This window comes from Chanodichthys erythropterus, chromosome 11, assembly GCF_024489055.1.
Source record: "Chanodichthys erythropterus isolate Z2021 chromosome 11, ASM2448905v1, whole genome shotgun sequence".
Lineage (NCBI taxonomy): Eukaryota > Metazoa > Chordata > Actinopteri > Cypriniformes > Xenocyprididae > Chanodichthys > Chanodichthys erythropterus.
Genome location: NC_090231.1, coordinates 52,977,268 through 52,997,685, shown reverse-complemented (window position 1 = coordinate 52,997,685; position 20,418 = coordinate 52,977,268). Strand labels below are relative to the sequence as shown.

The 20,418-nt window shown below is 37.2% G+C and overlaps 1 protein-coding gene across 4 annotated transcripts in view; it reads right to left on the bottom strand.

The window, feature by feature from the left end:
• Window positions 1-1,683: 1,683 nt before the first annotated feature.
• The window catches only part of usp10 (ubiquitin specific peptidase 10), a 43,962-nt gene continuing 25,227 nt past the window's right edge, over window positions 1,684-20,418 (bottom strand). For 2 of the 4 annotated variants that reach the window (XM_067400041.1, XM_067400043.1), the window contains 11 exons: window positions 20,048-20,139; window positions 19,827-19,936; window positions 18,905-18,963; window positions 18,698-18,801; window positions 16,235-16,334; window positions 15,919-16,096; window positions 15,619-15,666; window positions 10,983-11,148; window positions 9,259-9,403; window positions 8,557-8,622; window positions 1,684-5,439 (listed from right to left, as the gene is read on the bottom strand). In XM_067400041.1, coding sequence (XP_067256142.1) covers window positions 5,252-5,439; window positions 8,557-8,622; window positions 9,259-9,403; window positions 10,983-11,148; window positions 15,619-15,666; window positions 15,919-16,096; window positions 16,235-16,334; window positions 18,698-18,801; window positions 18,905-18,963; window positions 19,827-19,936; window positions 20,048-20,139 — 1,256 coding nt within the window. In that variant the 3' untranslated portion in view covers window positions 1,684-5,251. The remainder of the gene's footprint in view (window positions 5,440-8,556; window positions 8,623-9,258; window positions 9,404-10,982; window positions 11,149-15,618; window positions 15,667-15,918; window positions 16,097-16,234; window positions 16,335-18,697; window positions 18,802-18,904; window positions 18,964-19,826; window positions 19,937-20,047; window positions 20,140-20,418) is intronic. The other 2 variants (XM_067400044.1, XM_067400042.1) reach the window with 1 other exon arrangement.

Here is a 20,418-nt window from a genome sequence, read left to right as displayed (position 1 = left end):
TAAGCATTGTTCTGTTTTTTGTAATGAGTCAGAAAAGACAAGGCGGCAGCCTGAGCGTGGTTTTCAGATTATAAATGTATGGAGTCAAGAAACGGGGGCACGCCCCCGCGAAACACGTCATTGGCAGGAGACGCAGATCGGAACAGAACAGATCAAGCATAGAGACAGAGCGCATTTATTATAATCTGAAAACCACGCTCAGGCTGCCTTCTTGTCATATTACTATAAGAAATGCATTGGAGGGGGTCGTAATCGGTGACAACATATGCTAAACAAACCAACAAAAACAAACCATTCATTATTTTTAACCATTTCAAAGAATTATTTCACCTGTCGCCGATTACGTTCCCCTCCAATGCATTTCACAGGGGCGTGCCCCCGTTTCTTGACTCCACCCCCACGTCAAACCTGTGCCATAAAGATGCAAATGATTTAGTAGGTTTGAGCATGAAAAATATGTGGCAAAGATAAAATAGGATTACAGCTGTCATTGATTTTTGTAATTGATTATATTTTTATTTTTGCACTACTTTATTTTATTTTGCAATTCTTTATTTTTGTTTGCGAAACATTTTTTTATTGCTCAATTCTTTTTTGTGTTTTGCAAAACTTTATTTTTGTGCAAAACTTTAAGGCATTAATTTGACTGCATATACTTCCTTTCTCAAGATCCACAAAGGTACTAAAAACATATGTAAATCAGTTCATGTGATTACAGTGGTTCTACCTTATTATAAAGTGACGAGAATATTTTTTTGTGTGCCAAATAAAACAAAATAACTTCAACAATATCCAGTGATGGCCGATTTCAAAACACTGCTTCAGAGCGTTACGAATCTTGTGTCGAATCAGTGATTTGGATCGCGTATCAAACAGCCAAACTGCAAAAATCAATGACTTTAGATATTAAGTCTTTTTTTCTTGGCACACAAAGTATTCTCGTCGCGTTATATTATTAAGGTAGAACCACTGAACTCACATGAACCGATTTAAATGTGTTTTTAGTACCTTTATGGATCTTGCGAGGTGACTGACATTGCTGGCAATGCATGCCTCACTGAGCCATCAGATTTCATCAAAAATATCTTAATTTGTGAGTAATTAATGACATTATTTTCATTTTGGGGTGAACTAACCCTTTAAATGTGACATTAACAATCGTTAAATTATAATTATCACGATAACTTTTGATCAGGCATTACCACCTGGGTCCTAAAGGAGACCCGATTCCTGGGGGAATGCAATCAAATACCACATTTGATTGCATGTTTGGGAGCAACAACCAAACCTGTGTGGACAACTATGGAGGGAAAGCTCTTTCAGCCTCCAAAATGATGAGACAGCCTTTACTAGACAAACAGTGAGGCCACGTAACCCAGAAACTGCACACTGGACGCACAGGCAGCCAACTGAGCCACAAGAGCATGCAGAACGGTCAGACTGAGAACATAACTATGGCAGAAATGTTGAACAACACACAAAGAAAAGAAATTTTGAAATTCAACCTACTTTGGTTAGTTTACAATGCATGCTAAGGAGGAATAGCAAGGATCGGTTTCTCTTTATTTCATGTTTGCTTGTGGTTACGCTGCACATTCCTCAAGAGAGGGGGTAACATGTGGTGGAAAAGACTTGTTTGAACAGCCCCCTTTTGAAAGGCTTCAGACTTATCTGCCATTGAAATAAAGCTTTGCCACAATTTATTTTTTATTTGAACAGTTGACAAAAAAGGTAGAAGGCTGAAGGTCAAGGATGAGACAGCATATAGTTTGAATTTAGCTCAATTTGCCAACGCATCAAGATCTCAGCAGACACAAGGGTTAGGAAGCACAAACTGAAAAGACAAACATCATCTGAACTATACACGACTTTCCCTGACCGACATACTGAAGAGAAAGAAACTGTCTCAAGGGTTAAACTTATACATGAAAGCAGATTTCCACCTTGAGACCAGAGAAACAAACAAGACACGATGAGTGCATCAGATGTGACCAAATAGGCGTCAACACATTTAAACCAACAACACCGTGTCTACACCGGAAGCGACAGCGTGAGGCTGTCCACACAGGATGCGACAAAGCGATCGCTGCAAATCCATTTGTTCCTCGTGTCAAAAGTAGCACAAGCGCGTGAAGTACATCGGAAATGGAACAGAGCAGCAGTTGTAGAAATGTCTCGATTCAATCTGATTTTTTTTTTTAAATCCTGTGGCTGTGATTCCATTAAATGTGTTGAGGGTGAAGCGTGACGCTTTTTTCATGAGTTTCTTCCATCTCGGAGCTGCTCCGTTCATAGAAGCCTTGCACTAGGCATTTGGTACAATACACAATGCATTTTATTACAAAAAAAAATAATCTAAATACTGGATTGACAAAATAACTGTTAATGACAGCCCTAAATCAGTTTACTGTCGGTATTTGTTGCGTTGCTTCGCGCCGCATCCAGTGTAGACAGCATCACCGGTTATAATGGATTCTATTTACTTTCGCCTCGTCACTCACATCTGGTGTAGACACGGTGTCAGGAACAGTGGTGATTTTTTCAGAAGCTCCTCCTGATGATGAGTCAGCATGTCAACTGAAATCAGGTCAAGTTCTTGAATGGTGCACATGAAGACATCCAAGTTTGGGAAGTTGGGGGAAAAAAATACTTAAATTGTACATTTTTATCTTCTAGCAATCATGAGAGGCAATAGAGTCTGTTTATACAAGTTCAGTATCCTTTGGTTTTTCATGGGGGATGCATTCCTTGTGTCCTTCTGTAGATTCGAATAAACCAAATTCGAGAAGTTCAAAAGGGCAAACAGTAAAATATGACTTGGCAACTGTAATCACGCAGTTGAAAAACAGCGACCGCTTATGTACACTATTGAATCCAAATGACTAAATGAAATGACAAAAGACTGGGATTACATGAATTTGAAGGAAGATTCTGACCGCTGGGATAAAATAAGCTTATTCAGATGGATGTGAAATTCATGCTCTGCATTAGAGTGGAAAGATGAGTTCACACCAGCCTAACCTGTGGTCAGAGGCAGGACTGTGTGAAGACCTCAGCTCAAGGGATCTGTTCCTGGAAGCGACGTGTTCACTTTCAACAATCACCAACAGCAAAGTGCATTTGTGATCACTTGTGTAAAAAGTTGGGATATACCAAGTGGTAAGTTTTTTTTTTTTTTTTTTGGGGGGGGGGGGAACTAAAAGCACACTTAGTAACAGTGTAATGAACAGACTCACAAAAGGTGTGCAGAGTTTTCTTTAGATTTCAAACGCTCATCATTCAAACCACTTATTTAACAATTTAGCTCATTTGATGATTCTTTCAGCTACCAACAAAGGTAGTAGTCTCAGCTCCATTTAACTTCAGATATCACTATTTTACTGTTGAGTTATTAAATACATGTAGATGCTGATGTCAGTGGTACTTCTATTGTGTGGAAAACAGAATTTAAGTGCAAAAAAAAAAAAAAAAAAGTCCAAATGAAATAAGGTCGAGCATAGTACTTGTAGAACTTTATTCATTGTTGTGCTTTAACCTTGGGTCATTTCCTTTCAAAATATCAATTTAAATGGAACAGAAATTGTATGCAAATGGGGAATGAAAAAAAAAAACTCAAAAATCAACTAAATACAATCAGGTATAATATTGATGATGCAAGGTGTCTGAAACAGACGCAAACATGATTTGTTGTTTGTGCGCATCTGCGGTTGCTCTTTAGGCAACACAGCTAATTAACTGCAGTAAGAGACATTTCTCGCTACCCATTCTGAGATGATATCCTCAGAACTGCACACGAAGCCTCAACATGCATATCACAGGCTGACTGCTCGGAGCGGGCTAACATACAGAATGAGATGCAGATGTATCTCAACTGCTCCCTCTCAAACTTGGCAGGAGTGGCTCAGTACTTGCTGCTCTACTGACATCAAAAGGCAGTCAGTGGACAGTGGATACACTTTATTCATATGATACAGGAAAAGATCAAACAGAACTAATTAAGGATGGCGAGAGGGGACAAAAAGTCAATGTTCATGATGGAGTCGCGGACATCATTGGTCCATCATCTCGCCAGCACGAACGTGTGAAAGTACACAGAAAGCCTAAAGAACAAGCGCAATCCTCCCCGGGGAGCTGATCAAGGTGACCGTCGCCAAGATTTAAATTTTTTGCATTTTTTAATACTTTTAAAACTTAAATATCTCCAAGAAATGTGCAAACGATGCACATCCGCATTTTAAATCGACCAGTTTTATATTTTAACGTGCACAAAGCTTTTGTAATCATTTATATTCTAAAGCGCATTAAAATTGTAAGATAGTCATTCTAATCCTACACCCAAAACAACAAACAAAAGAAAAAAAAAAAAAAAACACACTGAAGGTCAAACAAAGCCAATTTTAGTTTTTTTTTTCCTTTTTTTTTTCCTTTCTTGTTTTGCTTTTTACCAATTCAGCACACTGCAGCACCCTCTCGGGCTATCTTTTTTCCCCATGACTCAAGTGTAATCTGAAGCATCAGGATTGAGAGAGAAATGGGGGAGAGAAGAGGTTGTTGTGGTGGAGGAGTTGTTGAGCGTCTTGTCGACAAACTCCTACATTGAGATCTACACAAATTTTGGTAACTTGCTGGTGTTGGGCCACTTTGATGCTCTAGTCAAAAATTTAACAGGCTCCACTTAACTGCTGCAAATTAGGCCGACAATTCTCCTTGCTAAAAGGCAAAACACTTCATATTTTTTCTATGCCATTTAAAAAAAAGATTAAACAAAAACAAAAAAGAAAGAAAAAGAACGATTTTCTCCAGCAGTCCATCAGCCTCAACTGGTTTGAGTTCTTTCAGCGGGGATCCACTCTGGCCAGACAACATGAGGCTGTGAACAAAAGCAGTGATTCAGGTCTGTCTCTCCGAACTGGAGCGTTCTGCAGTGCTAACATTTCTCCCCTCAACTTCTCCAGACCCGAGCAAGGCCGTGTGCGGAGGGGGAAAACACTATTACAGGAAAGTCTTTAGATACATCTCATGTCTTTTCCTCTTCCAAAAAAGAAAGAAAGAAAAAGTTGGAAAAGCTGGCTCTCTGGAATAGCAGGGTTAAGGAAGGGAGGACAATCGTGAAGTTGGGCAGTGTTCCTGTCTAGACACGTGGTTGTGTGTGTGTGAGATTGTATGCGTGCGTGTCTGCATGTAAACGTGTGTTTGAATGTACGTGTGTGTGTGTGTGTGTGTGTGTGTGTGTGTTGTATGAGCATGGTTTCTACAGCAGGTCCACACGACGGTAGTACAGCAGGTAGGCGGTGCGCTCTGCAGTCTGCTTCACCACCTGATGCTGATTGATGATCTTCACTGCCTGGTCATCAATGCGCAGCCAGCCGTTCAGACCAATGTGGAAGACATCTGTAGTGTAGTGGCCACCTGTGGCACTGTTCCCATGGTGATAGACGACTGCAGGAAGATACAAAGGATTTAGCATGTACAACATTTATTTCCAGGGCTTGACATGAACTTTGGAAAACCACTAGCCAAAGTGGCTGGTGAACAAAGTTACTAGCAACTCTGCATTTTCACTGGCCACAATTTTGACAATATAATGGGGAAAAACTGCCATAAAGATATTTTTAATATCTCATAATTTGGCAGCAGGTATATTAGAAATTTATTACAAATTTAAAGCTTTTTAAGACCTTTTTAAGACTTAAATAAAAATGAATACCGTATATTAGGGCTGTGCAATATTGACAACAAAAAAAACAACATCTCGATATTATCAAAAAGTATGTTGATAATAACATTTTCATTAAGGGGCAATATTTTCCACCTTTCACTTCCAGGGGCATTTTTACCTATATATGGGCATTTTTTCTGAACTTATTAGATGTAAGCATCTCCTTTTATGGCAAATTCTAACATTCAAATTAAAATCAATTGGAATAATAACAGTATAGGGCTGTTACTAATCAAATGAAATCATTATCAACAAAATGCAGATTCAGTCAGTAAAAAAAAAAAAAAGCTGTCTGATGCAAGTGCTATTCTGCTGGGGTTTCATTTTGAAATTCTCACTGGTGAAAAAAAAGAAACAATACTGACAATATATATTGTATCTAATAAAATGTAACCCTGTTAACTTTTGTATTTAACCATCATATAAAATAAATATCATTTCAATCATGCTTATATTTGGGGAAAACGGCACTCTTGCTCATGTGATTTTGTAATACAACTACATATGATATAAATATTACACAAAAGCTTATTTGGGCAAACATGCTCATGTATCTTAAATTTTGGGGGCATATAACAAAGCATGACAAACTCGATGTCAGCTCTCACAGTTAAAACAATTATGATTTCATCATAGACCGATGATACACATCACACCCCTACACACAAGAATGAACTTACAACTGAACTGACATTTACCCATTTTCTTCTGCTTTTCATAACCGTTTTATGTTAACTAAAAGCATTAACTGACTGTGTTTACGTGAATACTCGCCAAGACCAGCATTTTGATATCTGACTGTATAAGCACAATGTCAGCGAAAAAACATAATTCTGAGAGGCGGCTTTAAATACACGCACTTTGGGTGTGAGCAAGAGAAAAATTATGTGCAATACATGCCAAAATTCAAGACCTGTAACACAAATTTGCCAAATCAATACCAGTAACTTTTAGCACATGTGTGGCTAAATGATGGGGAAACCTTGACGAATGAAATGACCACTTGTTTATTACACAAGCCCTGCACATTATTAAGGGATTTGATGGGTTCTTAACCTACGTTTTTACATAAATATGTAACTACAAGCACCTGGAGTGCATGTTAACAAAACACGCTTCACAGGCCAAAATACTGTAAACAACCTTTAGACAGATTTAGGCTCTTTATAAACCTCTACATCGAAAGTATAAACTAACACAAACAACATCATGGTATCAGTGGCCCTCTAACATCCACAGGGAAAACGGCAGAATACAGTCTTAATAGGACACGTGCACTTTCTTATTGCAGTAAAGGCTTGGCTGGCAGTAAAGTTTACCGTAAGGATAGGTGAAATATCTTGTGTGCTATATCGCAGGCAGTTAAATGAAAAGTTGTCTCTATTTTCCACCCATACCAGATGTTCAAACATGGGGAGAATAGTCAAAAAAAGAGGCTTAAGGCAAATGTATTGGTATGGCAACTGTTGCTAGGGGTTGCTGGACAAGCTACTTCTTGACAAGCAGGGAGCCATTTTTTCCCTTCAGAAAAGAAAATAAACGCTGAAAGCAAATCACTCTTGGAGATGCGGAAAAAGGTGAAAATCTCCCGTAAAGGAAGGCCATGTGTGTTTAAACAGGTCAGTGAGTCATGTGTGGTGGCAGAGGCAAGAAAGACAAGGCCTAACTGGTCGGCATTAGGAAGGTGCTAGAAGGATGGAGGTGTACGTCTTGACAGCTCGCTGGAAGCCATAATAAAAGTATTTGCACAAAGGCCTGTCATGTAATCTCATATAAACAGGATTAGTATCAAACTGTGGAAAGGGTCCAAAAGACAAATCACCGGCAAGGAAACGTTACACCACGCTGTATCCACCTTATTCTGCAATGCGGAAGTAAGCCATTTTCTGTGAATGTGATTTCCAAGTTCATTAGCCCCTATAGCTAAATAACTAGAAAAACAAAGTGAAGTTAACAGTAAATCTTTTTACGCAACAAACCAATGTGTTTATCGCCATTACAATTAGGGGTGTAACAAAATGATACGTAATACAGAGCTAGTTTTATCCAAGGCTCAGCTTACTGTACTTGATAAGGTATAATTCACCCAAAAAAGTAAATTAATTATGATTAGAAAAACTGTGATTGATTTCCCTGATCATCTAAAGCGGTGGTGGAACAGCACTCCTCAAACTGAAAGCGCAAACATTTAAAAATCACCATAATCGCAATTAGTTTTAGGAGTATGAATATTCAAAATGTTTTAGATGTTTATTCTTATATGTATAGTGCATTGTGGAACATAGCGAGTACCAGGAGAGTTTTGTGGGTGCTGATAATAATAAATATTTTAAAAATAAATAACCTCTCAATTTTGGCTTAAAATATCACACTAGTATCGTGAGTTCAGTATCGCGACATGCGTGTATTGTTACACACCTAATGACAATACATTATATAATAAAAATATAATATAATAAAATATAAAATATAATTAAAAATAATATGGTAAGAAACACCAGGTTGCAATATGCAGCATAAGAGGTTTTGTACAGCCAAAAATAACTCGAAGTGGAGGACTCCGGAAGCCAGAAACATTCGATTTATATATTTACTGTGTCTGCTTTTACATAAAAAAATAAGGTGGATAGTCACAGAGACTGCCTAGAATATATTAATCAATGCACCAGAAAGCAAAGTCATAATGTGTAGTCGTAGTAGTATCAAAGTAGTAGTAAATTATATCAACATAATCAAATAATAATGTAACAATTGTGAAAAGCCTACATCCTGTTGTCTGCTTATTGGTTAATTATATCATTCTATATATAATAAAGGAATAAAAAAACAACACATACCTGCAAAGAGCCTGTAGGTTCTTTGGCCTTTAAAAGTCTTGCCCCGCACCCCCGGTGACAAGAGATCTGAAAACCATGAAACATTTTAATATACAACAGCATAACTTACAGATGGCCAAGTTCAACTATTAAGATGTTCCATTTTGCTAGTTCTGAGAAAAAGCACAAAAAAGAAACACTCAGTGAATGTAGAATGCCTAATAAATTGAATCCAGATTTGAATAGTGTTCAGATGGACTAACATTCAGACTGATATTTAGTGACTGACATGTAGCCTACTTTCATAAGCAAGAAACCATTCACAATAGAGAAGTCTTTATGCTACTCCATTAGTGCTCTTGTTTATTTTGGTCAGGCTCATATTTAGTGGGGGGGCCTGGTCTCTTTGTTGGGAGCAGAATTGAGAGCACATGCAAAGTATTGCTCAAACAATTTCTCACTCTCACACAAAAACATTACAATAGAGGTTTGTGAAGTGAAACGAAACTGAGGGAAAGATTGGGCCTGCATAGTGCATGTGCACAAAACAATGAAAAAGTGTGGTTGATAGAGACTCCAAAGAAAAACGAGCTGCTCTAAATGAACAAAGACCATATCAGATGGGCATGCCACAGTTAGCCTATAACATGCTTTGTAAACAATTTACTTTTGCGTAATTCCAATACACACACATTATATATATGAAAAAAATTAAATGAGCACCTTTACTGATCTCCAGATCAACAGGGTAATCAATATTCTTGACCAGTTTTTGACATCCACCGGTCTTCTCAAAGACAAATCTCTTGAGGTGAAGCACCAGCACTGGAGGAAGCTCTTCAAGAGTCACTCTCCGGCTGATCTCAATCTAAAAGCAGAAAAAGACAGAGGGAATGAAATCAGAATTCAACATCAACAAGAAAATCAGAAGCAAATTTAAAGCATGTAACCTTGGATGTTTAAATGCTTTCTCCGATCCCTTCAAAATAAGATTAGCAATTTGTACACTGTAAAAAATATTTGTAAATTTAACAATACTGTAAAAATGCTATGGTAAAAATCTGTTAATTTATTAACGGCAAATTCCCTTACTATGTATGGTGAAAACCTAATATCTAACAGGAAATTAAGTAATTTTACAGTAAAATACTGTTAAAATGTACAGAAATTAACATTCAAATTTATAAAAAAAGAAAAAGAAAAAAAAAGTAAACTGATATTCCCACAATTCCTGTGTGAGAATTTATATTTGATGTAGGTTATAGTGTTGTCACAATACTGGAATTTCTAACTTCGATACGATACCTTGAAAATTATCGACATTTGATACCATGGAAAGCTATACTGTATACTGTAATAGATATTTTAATATTTCTTTTTTGTCCATCCATTGAAAGCCTAGGCAATCAAAATTTTCTTCTAAAGAGATCACTTTATATGATAAAGCTTTTTTCATATATAAACAATCAATTACCATTACAAATATTTCACACATTTTTACAATTGGAAAATATATAAATTGTTTGGTACAACAATACAAATAAAATAGACTGCTTTATTTTTGTCCATGTAGGTCTAATAGTATTCAGAAAAGAAACTGAATAAAGAAACAAAGTCATCAAATTTAACATTGGATAATCTTCATTGTAAAAATTAAATACAGATTAATCAATTAAAGTTACACAAGTTAATCAGTCAAGAGCAGTAAGCATGGAAGCTGGCACTGCGTTCACTATGTCAACTGCATGTGACAGCTCAAATTGTTGAATAAAGTCGTTATTTTTGTTTTGTTTTTGTGCACAAAAATTAATCTCGCCGCTTCATAACTTTAAGGTTGAACTACTGTAGTCACGTTGACTATTTTAATGATGTCTTTAATACCTTTCTGGACCTCAAAAGGTGCAATGAAATTGATGCCTGTGTGTGGATCAGAAACCCTCGGATTTCATCAAAAACATCTTAATGCATGTTCCGAAGATAGATAAAGGTCTTACGGGTTTGGGACGACGAGGGTGTGTAATGATACAAAACTTTGAGATGACAGAAAATTTATGAACTAAAGATGAACTGATTGGTAATTTAAACAACAATCTATTATGGGAACTTGGAAATTTACATCACTAATTTGATTTTTGTTTACATTTTATTCTTGGTAATCACCATCAATAATGTACATTTGAGTTTTATTACATCTTATGATTTTAAATTAATGTTTATTACATTATTATAGTGTCACATGAGAAACTGCACATCAGAATTGAGGGACAGACAAAGATCCAACACATGCAGACAACTACAGATTTGTTTACACCTGGTATTAAAATCCATCTCAGTTATGAAGGGGAAGACACAGCAGCAGTATAGGGCAACATCGTTACACTAACACCCTAACAAATAACTAACATTGACATGTCTGTGGGAAGATGTTTACAGTTAATGATTCACACCTCCTGCTTGCTCTTAGTGGTGTAGCCCTGAACGGACTCCCGTGCCACCAGTACCTCCAGGGCCTCCTGGACTGTGCGTATCTTCTCTGATTGGATGTCCAACTGCAGCGTGAAGAAGGGCTGCAAGGTGGCCGACTCTTTTGAGCTCTGCTGGTATACCACAGACCTAAAAAAAAAAAAAAAAGTTTTAGAAAAGTGGGGAGTGTGACCAATTTTAGAGGTAATAAGTAAAACATTTACTCTGTTACAAGAAAAAAATAAAAGATACAAAAAATTAACAAATTTTAAAATCACATTGTCTAGGGCAATTATAAATAGGGCTACTATAAATCTGAAAGCCCCAAACTGTATGTTTCTGAAAAGGAAAGCAAAAGAAGGGCTTAGCTACGCAATTAAATTCTCCATCAGGCTACCAAAGATGCCATAGCCAAACCATAGCCCCAAACTAAGAAAAGAGGCTTCATCTAATCCTTGACGCCCCCACAGGTTCATGCGTCTGCGTTTCTGCAGCCACCAAAATTAGCTGGGCTGCGGTGGTGAGCCACAAGGCATGTTATTCTGCAGTGAAATGTTTGTAATGGCTGTAGCCACACAGCTTGGAGCATCATCAGGACAGCAGGATGGGCTGAAGATAACACCAAACTTACCAAGCACTTGTGTCATACCACAATGAGCAGTGTGAGCCAATGAAAAGGCCAAACCTGGTGTCATGGCTTTACTTTTCCACAAGTTTATTTTTCTTGCAGAAGTGCTGCATATCTGTCCACCTCTGTGGTTTAATGGCTCACAGAGGTCAGGTGTCTCACACAGAAACTGTTAAGGCCCTGATATACCAAATCAAAGTTTGTTCATTTTAAGAGTTTGAAACAGCTTGTCAATGAACACTTTTCGGAAAAGTTTGCTCTGGCTGGTAACACCTTTAAACTACATAAGTAGGTGTGCTTTGGGACAGCTTTGGAGAGGAACTCTTCTCTGGTTTCATTTCTTCTGTTCAGTTCGTCAAGATCAGACTTGAGTAAAAACATGAATGGACTGAAGATCTGCATTATAACAGAAATTGAAGCTGTAATTCTAATCAAAAGCAACACTGACATTTTTTTTTTCTTTTACGCCTAATACTGTACAGGTGCTGGTCATATAATTAGAGTATCGTGAAAAAGTTCATTTTTTTATTCTAAATTATTTTTAAAAAATGAAACTTTCATATATTCTAGATTCCCTATATGTAAAGTAAAACATTAAATTTTTATTTATTTTTTAATTTTTATGATTGGAGTGAAAAGTGAAAGTCCAAAATCCAGTATCTCAAAATATTAGAATATTTCCTAAGATCAATCAAAAAAATGGATTTTCAAAACTAGACCGATATTCGGTAATGCGATAAATCGCGATAATGAATATGCACGATATTGTAATCGTCGGCACTTCAGAATACCGTAAATGATCATTTATTACCAATTATTAATTTTTTATAAGGCAATTAAGAATACTTTACCCATCAATCGTATAAAATGCACAACACCGCTGTATTCTGCGTCAAAAGGACACGCGCTCAGATGTAAACAATCCCAACGTGCACGAGAAGAACATGGCGGAACCAGTGAAGGAGACGAGCTGAATGAAAGTGCGCGTTCACTCTGACAGCAGAGGGCGCTGATGGAACAGCAGCATGCAGCGGTAACCACGGAAACCATGCAAACAAAGTAACTGCGCTAGTGAAGTTTTTAAAATGCTTCAAACAGCCATTCATTTTTTTGTAATCTCAGTGTTGTTCATCACAGCACGAAATACTGAATATTTAAAAAAAAGACTTAAAAGGATATTTATTTTCAAACCTAAACATTTTTATATTTTAATCTGGACTACAACATGTGATTAGAAATGTTCTGATTATTTGTTATTGTTCAGTAAAACTTTGAAAACATACAGCTTCATTAGTTAACGTTAATTCGTTATCACTAAACTGACAATAAAAATACTTATAAAGTATTAATTATTATTAATTAATGTTTATTTCTTAGTTACTGTTTAATAACATTACTAAAATCAAAATAACTTATTTAATGGACCCGAGATAAAACTAACAATGATCAGTTGTTTCTAAACTAACATTAACAAAAAAAAAAAAAAAACACTTTCTGTAACAAATGTAGCTATTGCTCAATCTTAGTTAATGCATTAAATAAAGTGTTATCTGTTGTTCTTTATAGCCTAATTCTTTTGCATTTTAATCCGTTTGAAAATTTCAGGTCAGAGTTGTTTTGTTTTATTACAAAAAGAGTTCTTAAACCTGTTAAACTATGACAAAAATGGTTTTGCAACTTATTTTAATATCATGATAATACCGTATACCGTGATAAAAGCTTCATCAATCAGCCTGTGGCACTGCTGAGGCACTATTGAGCCTTCAGTTCATCTGTATATTGTTGGATCGACTGTTTCTCATCTTTCTCTTGAAAATATCCCATAGATTCAAGGGTCAGGCATGTTGGCTGGCCAATAAAACACAGTAATATCATGGTCAGCAAACCATTTGGAAGTGTTTTTTGCACTGTGGGCAGGTGCTAAAGTACTGCTGGAAAAGGAAAGCAGCATCTCCATAAAGCTTGTAAGCAGATGGAAGCATAAAGTGCTCTAAAATCTCCTGGAAGATGGCTGCATTGACTTTGCACTTGATAAAACACAATGGAACAACACCAGCAGATGTCACGGCCCCCCAAATCATTACCAACTTCAGAAACTTCCCACTAGACTTCAAGCAGCTTGGATTCTGTGCCTCTCCAGTCTTCCTTCAGACTCTGGGACCATGATTTCAACATGAAAGGCAAAATGTACTTTTATCTGAAAAGAGGACTTTCGACCACTGTTCACTCTCCAGTTCTTTTTCTCCTTAGCCCAGGTAAGATGCTTCTGATGTCGTTTCCGTTTCAGAAGTGGCTTGGTAGTCCTTTTCCTAAGGATGCCCAAGTGTGGTGACTCTTGATGCGCTGACTCCGGCTTCATTTGACTCATTGTGAAGCTCTCCCAAGTGTCTGAATCTGCTTTACTTGACAGTATTCTCAAGCTTGTGGTCATCCCTGTTGCTTGTGCACCTTTGCCTACCCAATTTCTTCCTTATAGTCAACTTTGCATTTAATATGCTTTGATACATCACTCTGTAAATAGCCACCACATTCAGTAATGACCATCTGTGATTTACTCTCTTTGTGGAGGGTGTCAATGATTGTCTCCTGACCATTGCCAAGTCAGGAGTCTTCCCCATTAGTGTGGTTCCAAAGAACAAGAGATAACCGGAATTTATACTGTAGGGATGGTCATTGAATGAAACTCAAATGTAAATATTCTAATATTTTGAGATACTGGATTTTGGACTTTCATGAGCTGTACGCTCTAATCAATAAATTGGAAAAAAAAAAAAAAAAAAAAAAACGTTTGAAATGTTTTACTTTATATGTAGGGAATCTAGTATAAATGAAAGTTTCATTTTTTTAAATAATTTACAATGAAAAAATAAACTTTTTCACGATATTCTAATTATATGACCAGCACCTGTAAAGCTGCTGGCATTTAAAGGGATAGTTCACCCAAAATGAAAATTATCCCATGACTTTCCCTCAAGCCATCCTAGGTATATGACCATCTTTTTTCAGACGAACACAGATATTTAAAAATATCCTGGCTCTACCAAGCATTATAAATGTAGTGAACGGGGGGCATGTTTTATCCCAAAAAAATGCATCTATCCATCATATATATAATCCATATGGCTCCAGGGGGTTAATAAAGAGCTTCTGAAGCAAAGTGGTGTTTTTGTAGAAAAATATCCATATTTAAAAACTTTATAAATTCAAATAACTAGCTTCTGCTAGATGACTGTATGCATACTGTGCAAGTCAACTTGTGCTAAATGAGCAACCCCTAATGCGATGTATGACGGAGGATGTAGGAGCTATCGTAAGCTTAGACGTCTCTCGCGGTTCAAAAAAATAGGGCTGTGAAACAAACTGAAGCTCCTCATATCAAAATCCTCCGACGTTTGTCTTTAAAATGTGTCATTTTAGATATCTAATTCGTGACCAGTTTTTTTTTTTTTTGCTCTATCCTCTGAGCTTCCGCGTTTGTCATTACATCGTGCATTGGGTCAGAGGTTATTCTTCCCCCGCAAATCGATGCATACAGCCATCTGCCTGAAGCTAGTTATTATAGTTAATAAAATAATTAAATACAGATTTTCCCCCTGGAGCCATATGGATTATATTTATGATGGATGGATGTATTTTGTTTGGGCATCAAAGCAGGCCCCCCTTTCACTACCATTATAAAACTTGGTAGAGCAAAGATATTTTAAATATATCTCCGATTGTGTTTGTCTGAACGAAGATAGCCATATACACCTCAGATGGCTTGAGGGTGAGTAAAACATGGGATAATTTTCATTTTTGGGTGAACTTTAAAGTGTTACATAAACATGATGTGACTTGGCCGAATTGCACAAAATGTGCTAACATATCCACACTGCTATGATTGGATGCTTTCTTAACTGCTGTTTTCCCAACAGTCATTTCTGTTGTGGGTTTATTTTGAGATGAAAGCACACAGCACATATTTTTTTTACATATTGATATAAATGACGCACCCAGCATCATGGGCAGCGCCGGGATGTTCGATGAACTTCTTTTTACTCCTAAGCGAAGAACAAAAACAAAAAACAAAAAACAAAACAAAAATTGTGTCATAAGTATATCAGGGCCTTTAGGAGGGCAATGACTCTACAGCAGTGGTTCTCAAGATATTTCAGGTCAGGTCCCAACTTTTAAGTTATGTAGAATAGTACATAGGAGCTTTTACATTGGGGATACACAGAGGACCAGCCTGAGAATCACTGCTCTACAGTATCTAGTAGTAGCTGACATGGAAACATGCATTCAAAGCCCACCTGATGTGGCCACCGAATATGTCGGTGATAGGTGTGCGGATGAAATCTGCCTGCCGGGTGATGGAGGTTTTGTTTCTGGGTCCAACCTGTTCCCACTCATCATCACTGCCTTCTTCCTTCTCAGCAGGGTCTTCCTCCACACCAGGCTGAGACTCAGGCCCATTTGGTGTGGGGGCTTCTACTCAGAGACAGAAACAGACATCTAGTTAACATGAAGCAATCAGAAACCATAGAGAAATAAAATCAAGAGGGGGCAGGACACCAGCCTAGGGACAATTTCTCTCGCAAACACTGTAGAAATCAGAAAAGAACATACTTTCTTCTTGTGGAGAGATAAGTTTCTTCAGTGCCAGCATTTCCTCATGCAGTCCGTTTAAAATAAAACCAAGGTACTCCTCCGCATCCTCTTGGCGACCCTGAGAGAAAGACCGGGAGATCATTAATACATGACAGACTTTCATCCACCACACCTCAAGCTACATTCTTTTAATGGGTTTCAAACCAAAAGCAGTTACCAGTCAGACAATGACTAAGCTTTTGAATGAAGGTACTCCCTCCAGATATACTGGCATCCAACGCACCATAATGTCTAATAAGATAACCAAATTATAATAACTGCAATGCTTATTTCTCAGTTAAACTGGAACAAGAATGCATTCTGATATTTTAATCACCTGCCGAAATTATCCACTTTTAAAAATAAAGGTCCAAAAGGTTCTTTATAGTGGAAAACAGTTATTCAGATTAAAAATGGTTCTTTTAAGAACCGTTTACAGTAAGGCTGCTGCATGTTCACCAAAGTGTTTTTTTTTTCAGAGGCTAGCATATTTTTCCAATTGTTCTTAACGGCAGGAGCATAAGGCGCTCATCGACTATTTCAAGCAGAAGCACTGAACACTTGGCATTTTACAAGTCGCTGAGAGTTCAAGAATGTTCAACTTTGTGTAAAACGCAGTGCTCACCACTGTCACTTTTTACCCAATCACAGTGGAGGAAGGGCAGCACAAACAACACCAACCAACCACCACATTCTACAGTCTAAGGTTCTTTGGGGAACCCAAAATGGCTCTTCATTGCTGCTAAAACACCCTTCTGGAACCTTCATTTTTTAAGAGCGTAGGCAACAAGGGATGTGCCCATCCTTAGTATACTGCCTGCTAAGCCAGCATTGTTCAGACACGTCGTTCTTCCACATCCGGAAGACTGTATCCACAGATTCAGCTCATTAATGGCTGAAGAATGCCATAACTGAGGGCTTTATCTTTCTGCTTTGATCTGTTCATTAGAGGTTCCTGACACACTCCTTCCTCAATGTTAGTGAATGTGCAGACAAATACAAACAGCGATGGAACAGGAAGGTCCTGTCCTCAGGTGTGCCAAGTACTGGTGTCTTTATGAAACTAAGTGACTAATAAATAGGGTTGGGAATTGTGAGAAATTTCCCGGTTCCGATTCCGGTTCTGCCTAATGATTCCGGTTCCATTAAAATAATTAAATAACTATTAAAAAAAAAATAGTAGTAAGGGAAAAATGCACAATACTCGACTCAAACAGTCCTTTTTGTGTAAAATTAATTTAACAAACTGTTAATCTTAACAAATTCGCTAACACTTTTCAATAAGGTTCATTAGTTAACATTAGTTAACTACATTAACATGAACTAATAATGAACTGCATTTATACAGCATTTATAATCTTTGTTAATGTTAACTTCAACATTTACATTATTACAATCAAGAGTTGTATGTGTTAACATTAGTTAATGCACTGTGAAGTAACATGAACAAACTCTCAACGGCTGTATTTTTATTAACATTAACAAAGATTAAAAAATACAGTAACAAAGGTATTACTGATGGTTAGTTCATAAATGAACCTTATGAAGTGTTACCACAAATTATGGAAAGGATGCTTGAACACACATGTAAGATGTCAGACAGGTGAAACAATATTCAAAAGTTGGATTCATAAAGACTTGTTTCTGACAGAATGATTCATTGATAAGACACATTTTTGACAGTAAATTTGTTGCCACCAAGTGGCGTAACAATGCAATCGATACAGTCGTCATTTTCAAAACAGAAGGTAATTTATTATACATAAACATCAGCGTTTCTATCTAAATAATAAACTTTTGTATACTTCTGTTATAATTGGAACAGGCCCATTTGTCACACAGAAATAATGATACTGTGCTTTTGAAAAGACTGTGAAGCTGTTTATATAACTTAAACATTACAACTCTCTTCAGATCAACGGCAGCGCGAACGCAGGTTTGAATGTTGCCATTTTACTTTTGTCAAAGGTTTAATATACAGGGGCGATCATGTGGGTGATGAAATCGAGAACGCAATCTTTTAAAGATTAATCGTGCAGGTTTGGGCACGTCTCTTTCTCTCTCTCTATTGAAATCTTGCGTTTATGAGTAGCGCCGCACGAGGGCTTTTCAGTGCATTCATTGCTATAATATTCAGGATGTGAGATGTCTCTATGAAAGGATACCGCACTTTGACCACCCATCACACCAGAACAGTTTTCGGAACTGAAACTTAGAAATCTTGCACGGTTCCGGTTCTTTTCAAAAAACACTACCGGTCCGGATGAGAACCGGTTCTCGGTTCCCAACCCTACTAATGAATTGTAGTCGTTTTCCTTTCGGATAAATGAGACTTTCAAAATGTGTACTGCTGGGGGGCCTCCAAAAACAGTGTTGGGGCTATATCAAGTCCCATTATACAATGGGCTTTATTGTAAACCATCCAGTCTTCATGCTGCTTACCTTCTCAGAAAGGCTTGATTTGATGAGGGTGAGGAGTTTATAGATGTAGGTGGGCTCAAAAGGAACACCCACTCTAAGGTCTTTCATTATCTTCTCTCCTGCAGCTACAAGAGAAGCAGAGGATAATAATATATATATATATAAACACAGGTGAAAAAAAAGGGAATGTAAAGACGTTGTCCTTCATTAACTCTGGACAGACATTACCTTGCTGTTTAGCCTTGGAGGGGACAGGCATATTGCTGAACTCATTCACAAGCCGAACACTACAAGACAAAAGACTATGGTCAATGAAATGAAAGCCTACCATTGCCCGTAAACAGACTAATTCTTTGGAAAGCAGGATCCCTTTAACTTCAAAGGCCACACTCCAAATGTTTAAAGCAATTTATTAATGTGGCAAACAGACAATACCAAAAGAAAAGTGAAAGTGAATTTGGTCCAAAAATTTCACATTTAAACAATTGAATTTAGCAAAAATTACATTTATGCATTTGTTGTGTTTTGCACAAACTTGATTAAAATCAACCAGAATTTTTAGCTATGGTCAAGTCTGAACATTTCAAATGAGTTACCATCCAGTTGAGATGGTTTGATTTGATTATTCCAAAAGATATTATCATTCATTTATTATGAACGATAAGTCTGGCATCAGTGTTTAAACAGATGCTTCCCATTATAAAACATGAGTTAAAAACAAAACACTAAAAACCTGTAATGCTCTATCATTCCGGAGATTGGATGAGCCAAGTTTGAAACCGTTGTATGCAGAGTAGACTATATTTTTCTGTTTGGCATCTTGACCAGTTGACAATTCTATTGGCATACAGTATAGTCACACCACCCATTCCTGCTTCTTATTAACATGGTCAGAAAAGTTGTTTGTGATTATTGTAGATGCAGTTGCCATGATGATAACATCAGTGGGCCACAAAAACATGGCTCAAGGGCCGCATGTGGTCCACGTTCTGAGTGTTTCATATTAAGATTGATCACATTATTGCCCCTTAAGCAGATAAAGGCTTAGAACAGATGACACATTATGACATTCCACATCCTGTTCATAAAAACACACTGTAATAACAAAATTGATATAGTAATATTAAAGAAAGAAAAGCCTGAAACTTACAAGTTATCCATCATGGGTGTGGATGTGCAGGCTCTCTGAGTCTCACTGAAAAGGGGAATAGACTTCATCAGATGATACATGGGGGGACACGCAATCAGGGCCTGCAGGGTCTAAATCTAAGAGTCAAGTGAGAATAAACAATAGGACAAGAAAGGCTTGACCAATGCAGTATTGTTTAAACAGTTCAATAAGACCGGATGAACTGAGGCAAAAAAGGATACAGCATTGATATAGCACCAGTTTCCCTTGTTTATCAGTCCTCTCGGTTGCAAAGACACTGGTTTGTGTATCAACTTCACATTCTCAATTAATTCTGATGGATGGAAAGAAAAATAAATCATGTTTGTGAATGAAACACTAGGTGTGTACAAAACCACATGTTCAAGATTAATAGGAGAGTTGCCGGAACTAGGCAGTCTTCAGAAAGACCTGTTTGATTAGTTCAACGTATTGTTTCGTAGGACACATTTACATGACTTTTTTCCATTCAAAAACATTTACCTAGAAAGTGTGTAAAGAGACAAATCTAGACAAACAACAATCACTAGTCTGAAGAATGGAAAACAATGTGATGTTCATCACTTTAACCCTG